The 8,720-nt window shown below is 40.3% G+C and overlaps 1 protein-coding gene across 1 annotated transcript; it reads left to right on the top strand.

Annotated features, from left to right (window-relative positions):
• The first annotated feature begins 751 nt into the window (after positions 1-751).
• Positions 752-1,687, top strand: LOC126074708 (olfactory receptor 8S1-like). Its single transcript, XM_049881524.1, has one exon. It carries the CDS (start codon positions 752-754, stop codon positions 1,685-1,687), a length of 936 nt encoding a protein of 311 aa, XP_049737481.1.
• The last annotated feature ends 7,033 nt before the right edge of the window (positions 1,688-8,720 follow it).

Consider the following 8,720-nt stretch of genomic DNA (forward strand, 5'->3'; position numbering starts at 1 on the left):
GAAGAAATTTAACTTTATCTATGGGCAGTGACAAAGAGGTGTTTTCATAAAAAAAAAATTCTTGGCGTAGAAATATGACATAGATTCAAGCCCAACAAATGTAGGAACTTTGATATTTTACCAGAAACCTTCGATTTTCTCTTCTAAAAAGTGAGTTAGACATCTTCTCTTTCATTGCTACCAAATTCCCTTCCACCTGCCCACACACATAAGTATACACACCAGCCTCTTAATCTTGTCCCTTGCATTAGATAAGACAAAATATGTGGAATTTCCATTTAAATGACAAAAATTAAGCAAACACAACATACTGTCATTAACCACTAGCGAATTATGGAAGGGTGTTGAATAAGAAAATTGAAGAATGAGGGATAGAGGAGAGCACAGAAGGTATGGTACAGCCACTCTCAGAAACATGCTAGAAAAAATATACATATTGTGAAGCTAACCAAATTAAGAGCCAAGCTGAAGAAGGTGGCATGAATTAACATGGCTTTAACACATAAAATCAAGCATAAGTCAAAACTTAGCATGTCTGATCATGGGGGCTTGGGACCCCTGTCACAGACAGGGAGGGAAAAGGAACCTTAGGGGTCAGCGAGAACAGCTTTGAAATCTTTATGATGAAATTCAGACTTAGGAGAGGGGAATGTATGGAGAGAAGATGGAGATGTCCTGGGACACGGGCAAGGGTCAGTGGAGGGCTCAGTCTACTCACAGTTCTTATTTCACAGGAAAAAGGAATCTTTAAATGTCCTGGGGGAACCACAGCACCATAAATAATTTCATCCTCCTTGGACTGTCCTCTGATCCCAAGATCCAGGCTCTGCTTTTTGTGTTGTTCCTGGGGATTTACCTCCAGACCCTCATGGGGAACCTGTTGATGTTACTAGTCATCTGGGTGGATTCTTACCTCCATACACCCATGTACTTCTTCCTGAGTCACCTCTCTTTCCTGGATCTTTGCTTCTCTTCTACCACAGTGTCCAAGCTGCTGGAGAATCTCCTATCTCAAAGAAAAACCATCTCTATGGGGGGCTGCCTAGCTCAAGTCTTCTTTTTGTTTCACACTGGAGGCACTGAAGCCTGCCTACTTGCAGTGATGGCCTATGACCGCTATGTTGCCATCTGCCACCCTCTACTCTATGGCCAGATGATGAGCAACCAACTCTGTAAGGTGCTGGTGTGTGGCTCCTGGAGCCTAGCCTTTCTGGGTGCACTCATCAACATCCTTCTAGCTATGAACTTGAACTTGTGTGGGGAGAAGCCCATCCCCCACTACAGCTGTGAGCTGCCCTCACTCTTCCCTCTGTCCTGCTCTGATGTCTCCACCAATTTTACCGTTATGCTCTGCTCTACCTTCCTGCATGGACTTGGAACCTGTGTCCTGATTGTTTTCTCCTACGCCCTCATTGTCTCCACCATCCTGAGCATCAGTTCCTCCACAGGCAGAAGCAAGGCCTTCTCCACCTGCTCCTCCCACCTCACTGCAATGCTCCTATTTTATGGCTCAGCTTTCCTTTGCTATGTCATGCCAAACTCAGATTCACTACTGGAGTTGATCTTCTCCTTGCAGTACAGTGTGATCACTCCCCTAGTGAATCCCCTTGTCTACAGCCTGAAGAACAATGAGGTGAAAGCAGCTGTGAGAAGGACCTTGAGAAACTATCTCCAATATTTCAGGTAGGTGACCACAGACAGAGAATGATGGAAAGTTGGTGTAATACAGCAAGATATCAGGTGAGTTGAAATTTAGAGAATTTCCTGATTGCCCCTGACATTGGATGCAGAAAAGTATCTTAGAAATTCATAGAGATATTTAGAAGCGAGGTAGAGAGGATGTTTCAGATTCATTCTGGCTTAGATGCAGAGCAAAACATCAAATAACCACGTTAATCTAGCCATTTTTCTTGGATTGTCTTTTTTCTACACTGATAGCGTCTTCATCTCATCCTGTTTCTTTTTACTGTGTAGTTCACTGAGTAACATGGAATAAGATCATCAAGTGCCCAGACCATCAGAGAAGGGAGCATAGAACAAGCAAAGCCAGTGCCCATCAGAAGAAATCCCCTTCCAGGACTGAAAGTTAAAGGGAACCAACAAGTAGGCAGCCTCGTCTGCTCACTTGTGACCACCTGGGTTCACTCATGACTGGAAGTAGAAAAAGTGCAGCAATGAAGAGAAGGGCTGAGTTCAGACATGTTCCATTGACACCCACTGACCCAGCCCATGTGGGCTAAGGAGGAGATAGAGAGAAAGGGCTAACTGGTCAGAAGTAAAAAGAGTTGGGTAGACTCCTGAAACTTACCGGTGGAATCCGCTCACCTAGCCCAAGGGAGCTAGGGATGAGAGAGTGAGAAGAGGCTGTCTAAAGTGCCAGGAGGTATGTGTGAACTCTCAAGCTTTAGGCTGCTACCCCAACGTCACCTAGCTTGGATGGCTAGCGATGAGCTGACCAGAACTTGACCGAACAAAGAGAAAGATATTCGACACCGCAAGCTGATGTGGATTGTTGCAATTTGATGATTTGCTGTGGCCTGGACTTTGCTTATAGATGCAAATGCTCAAAGCTTCAACCAGAACAGAAGATTCTTCAAGATCAGGGAACATGCTTGTCTCTTCATAGTACTGTTTTGATAGAAACAAATTAAATATTGGCTATCTAAAATGGGAGAAAGTAACTAGCTTACGCACTTTTCATAAATATACGTATGTTAAATGAGGAGGACAAGGGAGGATCCCACTGAATAGTTTCCTCTTTTCCTGATGGTTCTAGAGAAGAGAGGGTGGGAGAAGATACTGATAGGATTATATGATTCAGCTATGAGTGTTGATTGTCACCAGGGTTAATTGTGATTGTAAAAACTGTAATTGCAGAAGCTGTAAGAGTAAAAGAGTGGACAAAGGGAGAGGCACTGCTAGACTAGAGTACAGTGACTGAACCTAAAATCCTTTAAAGGTTTTGCTATGCTGATACTTCATGAGGCTCAGAACAAGAGAATAATCTTCTCTTCGTTAAATTTTATCACACATCGGAAAGGGTGAAGCCTAGAAGAACTCTTGGAAAATCTGATTAGATCTGATGAACACCTGCAGCAGACCATAATGGCTGGTACCTGAGTAACCTCGCCCTTAGGATTCTTTTGCCGTACTGAAGGACTAATTGTTTATGACTGTTTTGGAGTGGTAAAATGATTGGAAGGGGGAAGTTATCCTCCAGGTCTGAAAGAACCATGGCTAGTAGCCTACTGTAAAAATGGCATGAAGGCGGTGTCTGACCCCTCTAAGTTTACAAAGGGGACAGAGAATAGACATTAACAGCCCAAGGCTGATTCCTATGAGATGGATGTCAGACATGCCTTCTGTCTCTGCTATCTTTACCAATTCTGACACCAACCGTCCCTCCCAGGGCACTCTCTACTTCTCTGCTGGATTTGATAATTTAATGCAATGGCTACACAGAACTCACAGAAAATATTTATGATTATGGGGTTTATTAGGGAAGTGATAGGTTATAATTCAGGTTCAGGAATGCCTGGGATACAGTTCTTCTATCAGGACAGACTTTTCTCAGCTATGCTCAAAGGCTTCTGGCCCTTGGCTTCTGCCCTGCTCAGGCAAGGGTTACAAAGCTCTTTTGGTTCCTCTGATAAATGCCCAGAGGCACCCTACTCTGCCAGTAAGCCTCTTGCTCAAAGGCACTCAACTTTCCCTATCTATGGGCAGAGAATCCCACTATACCATCTCCTGCCATCTCTTGCCCTGCTTTCTCTGCCACTGCTTCTTGAGAAGGCTCTCTCTGTCTCCTGGTTCCAAGAGCTTCTCAGTGCAGATATCCAGGGTCCAAAGAACACGCTCGCCTCTCCTGGCTGTTCTTCCTTGGTGGCAGTGGAATCATCTCTTTCCCACCTCTGGGATGGCTCATTTTAAGCTTAGCGGGGTGGCAAAACTGACCAATCCATTTGGTAAGCCACAGTTACATTATTTGCACAGTTACAATCATTTGGGTGAGAGTTACAAGACCATGGCCACACAAAAGTGATCCATCACACTGCACCAAGCTAGGTTAATTGCCTTTTCCTCACTCTTCTTTGCCCCTCCTACTTCTTGATGACCGTTTTCCCACCCAAGAACGCCATGCCCTCAAACTATCCTCTACAGAACTCCCTTTCTACCATCTCTCCGAATTTTCAGAGGCTGATCAAATTACCTAAGAACAATCCAACAAGAGGAAATTTTCTTAAAGGCCATTTGTGTTAATTATCAATTCCTTTAGTGACATATTCATTTAGACTCTTCTGTTATAAATTTTCCAAATTATCAATAGAAACAACTTATCCTCACCAGCATATTGTCTGGTTGAGGATATAGTTTTCTGTTTTGGAGATTATAAGAATTTTTAGCCAATGGGTCTAAAGATGATTTCCTTTTTAATATCACCATTGGCTATTTATAACAAACACATTTTGCTAATTTTTTAAACATATTTAGGGTTTTTAATACACTTTGTGGGTTTTTTTTGTTTGTTTGTTTGTTTGTTTTTGCTGTTATGCTCACATTTGCTTACATTTTAACATACACTTTTATTAGTTAAAGGAGCCCTGGTGAGGCAGTGGTTAAAGCAATGGACTGCTTACCAAAAGTTCAGTGGTTTGAAACCACTAGTGGCTTTGTGGGAGAAAGATGTGGCAGTTTGCTTCCATAGAGATTTACAGCCTTGGAAACCATACAGGGTCACTATAAGCTGGAAGGTTTATTGATTAAATTGGCACCAGCTCAATGTACACGTTTTTATAGTGCGGTTTTGCCATATTGAAAGTAGAATAAAAGAGCACCAAAGCATTTTAAAACCTAGTTTACCTGAACGATGCTGTAATACTTACTGACACATACCTTTTTTAAGCAAAATTTAAATAGAATTTAAAGTTATAAATACATAATAAGCAAACATGAAAGTACAAAAACTAATTTTACAAAACAAGGAAAATTATTATTAAATTTAGATACATGTCCTACTGATTTTTTTTTTAATCCTATACATAAATTTTTTTCATGCAACTGGTATACACAGCAAACATCTCACTGGGGTATATCTGTGAAAGAGTTTTTCAACTCTGCTCTGTTGAATCTGCCTTTGTTGTTGTTGTTGTTAGGTGGTGTTGAGTAGGTTCTGACTCATAGCAACCCTAAACACAACTGAATGAAACACTGCCCCCACGCTGCACCAGCCTCACAGTCACTGTTATGCTTCATCCCATTGTTGCAGCCACTCCATCTCATTGAGGGTCTTCCTTTCTTTCGCTGACCCTCTACTTTACCAGGCATGATATCCTTCTCCAGGGACTGATCTCTCCTGATAACATGTCCAAAGTATGTGACACATAGTTTCACCATCCTTGCTTCTAAGGAGCATTCTGGTTGTACTTCTTCCAAGGCAGATTTGTTCCTTCTTTTGGCAGTCCATGGTATATTCAATATTCTTCAACAACACCACAATTCCAAGGCCTCCATTTTTCTTTGGTCTTCCTTACTCATCGTTCAGCTTTCACCTCTGTATGAGATGATTGAAACACCATGGCTTGGGTCAGACGCACCTTATTCTTCAGGGTGTCATCTTTGTATTTTAATACTTTAAAGAGATCTTTTGCAGCAGATTTGCCCGGTGCAATGCCTCTTTTGATTTCTTGACTGCTGCTTCCATGGGTGTTGATAGTGGATCCAAGTAAAACAAAATCCTTGAGAACTTCAATCTTTTCTCCATTTATCCTGATGTTACTTATTGGTCCAGTTGTGAGAATTTTTGTTTTCTTTATGTTGAGATGTAATCCATACTGAAGACTATGGTCTTTGATTTTCATCAGGAATTGCTACAAGCCATCTCATTTTTGGCAAGCAAGGTTGCGTCATCTACATATCACATGTTGTTAATGAGCCTTCCTCCAGTCCTAAGGCCCCATTCTTCTTCATACAGTCTGGCTTCTTGGATTATTTGCTCAGCATACAGACTGAATAAGTATGATGAAAGGATACAACTATGATGCACACCTTTCCTAAATTTAAACAGTATCCTCTTGTTCTATTTTAACAACTGCCTCTTGGTCTACCTACAGGTTCTTCATGAACACAATTAAGTGTTCTAGAACTTTTATTATTTGCAACATTATACGTAGTTTGTTACCATCCACACAGTGGAATGCCTTTGCACAATCAATAAAACACAGGTAAACATCTTTCTGGTATTTTCTGCTTTCAGCCTTTGCCATTCCTTAATGACATCTTGGGAAGCTTCCATAGCCTAGGAATCTGTTTCTGCTAATTTATGACTGTTGCAGTTTAATTGCCAACTCAATTTAAATATCACCTCCTCTCGTTACCATTTGCTGTCCCAAGGGCCAGGTTGATCTATATCTTATACTGCTTAGAGTGAAGGGTATGGGGAGGTGGCCTGACTCCAAGAAACCTTCCCCCTTTCTCTCTTCAAGGCCAAACTCCTCCAGTGTGCTGAGGGATAGAAGAGGGTACAAGACATTCTTTGTTTTCATGACACTATGATGGTTCTCTGTTGGTTTTCACTGTTTCTCCTGCTAGTACCGTTGGTCATCAATATCTATTATGTAGCAGGCTTCTTTATTGTTGGACATGTTTCCAAAGATGTATTCTTTTAGTAATTTATTTCTTCATTATGTTCCAAAAAATACATAGCAGAGTTTCACTATTATAAACAATGTGGTATTAAATGTATTTACCCAATAAAACCTTTTTTTTGTTTTTAGGATTATACCCAGGATAGGGATTTTTTGGTCCAAGGGTATACCCATTGTTATGGCTCTGGATTATAATACCAAAATATTTTCCAAAATGGTTGCACCAAATTACATTTGTGGCTGCTGTACATGAAGTGTCTCTTTTATCTCATGTTTATACATACATTATTAGTACCTGTTATGGATTGAATTGTGTCCCCCCAAAACATATATTGAAGTTCTAACCCCTGATACCCGTGAATGTGACCTGGTTTGGAAACATGGTCTTTGAAGATGCTATCTGTTAAGTTAACATCAGGGCATACTGGAGTAGAGTGAGTCCTAATCCAGTATGAGTGGTGTCCTTATAAAAAAGAAGAGATACAGAGACACAGACAGATTGAAGAACGCATGTGATCACAGATGCAGAGGCTGAAGTTGCAAGCCAAGGAACATTTGGGGCCAGTCAAAGCTAGGAGAGACAAGAAAGGATCTTCCCCTAGAGGCTTCAGAGAGAGCATGACCCTGCCAACACCTTGAATTCAGACTTATAACCTCAAAAAATTGTGAGACAATAAATTTATGATGTTTTAAGCCACCTGCTTTCTGGTACTTTGCATGGCAGCCCTAGAAAACTAATACAGTATCTTCAATTTTGATCATTTAATAACCAAGAGATTATATATAATTATTTTGTTTTGCATTTCTTTGATTCCTAAGGAGCCTGAATACTTTCTCATATTTATTTAGTATTATCTCATTGTGGTTTAAATTGCATCTCCTATTTAGTGTTAGGAGCCCTGTTGGTGCACTGATTAAGAACTCAGCCACTAATCAAAAGGTTGGCAGTTCCAACTCACCAGCTGCTCCTTGGAAACCCTATGGGGCAGTTCTGTTCTGTCCTTTCAGGTCACTATGAGTCAGTATCAACTCAATGGCAACAGGTCAGGTTTATATAGTGCTAAAAAAAAAAAAGCATCTATTAATTTGCTCAGTGACTATTTGGAAATACGCTTCTATGGAAGGACAGTTTAACTCTTTACCTAAAGTTAAATGGGCTATGTGGCATTTTATTATTTGTTTGTAGGAGTCATTTTCATATTCTAGTATGCTTTCTTATTATGTATGCTTTTTGTAATGTTCTCAAATCACATACGATTCTGTAATACTTTTAAATCAACATCTGCAATGTTGCTTCTGTAACGATCTTAAGCTACAGATGTATAAGTTACCTATAACGTGACTTAGAAGTAAAAAATTTCTGAACTTAGACATAGAAAAATAGAAGTATGTGAAATATATGAACAATGTGGTAATCAACTTTTAAGTTGGCCTTGCCCCTGCACCGTGTGATAAAAGTAAACATAACTTAGTCAATCTTTGTAAACTAGCCTTGAGATGTAAGTATAGACAATCTCTTAATCTCTAAAATTAATCTCTAGCCTTGAAAAAAAAAAAAGATGTGACATTCAGCTAATCTCTAACTCTGGAAAGAAGACTTAACATACTAATCTTTGACATCACACTGGCCCTTACTTATCCTCTGAAACCAGGGTGAGAAATTTACATATAAACCCTGAATTTCTGCATACTCACTGAGAGAAGATATAGGCAAAAGGGTTCTCTCTCTCTAGTCTCTTACTCTTTCTGAAGAATGAAAACCTGCTGAGACTCTAACACCACCATTGACCTCAGATCCTAACTACAAGCTGTAGCCAAGCCTTCCTTCAAAGACCCCTCATAAAAGGTAAAAGCCTGAAGGCTAAAGATTTGGACTGTAACCATCAAACAATAAATTAATTGTTAGTTTTGATTCTGATTAATGTCTTGAGGTTTCACTTGTGTGTCCCTGCTTTGTAACCGAATGCAGGTTCTTGTCCTGTCCTATTAGCCTTATCAAATAAGATGGACACCACACCACCAGTTGCAAGGGAAACAGAAAGTGGAAATTTATTTCTTGTGCAAACAAGGGACCTA

This window comes from Elephas maximus, chromosome 4 (assembly GCF_024166365.1).
Source record: "Elephas maximus indicus isolate mEleMax1 chromosome 4, mEleMax1 primary haplotype, whole genome shotgun sequence".
Classification (NCBI taxonomy): Eukaryota; Metazoa; Chordata; class Mammalia; order Proboscidea; family Elephantidae; genus Elephas; species Elephas maximus.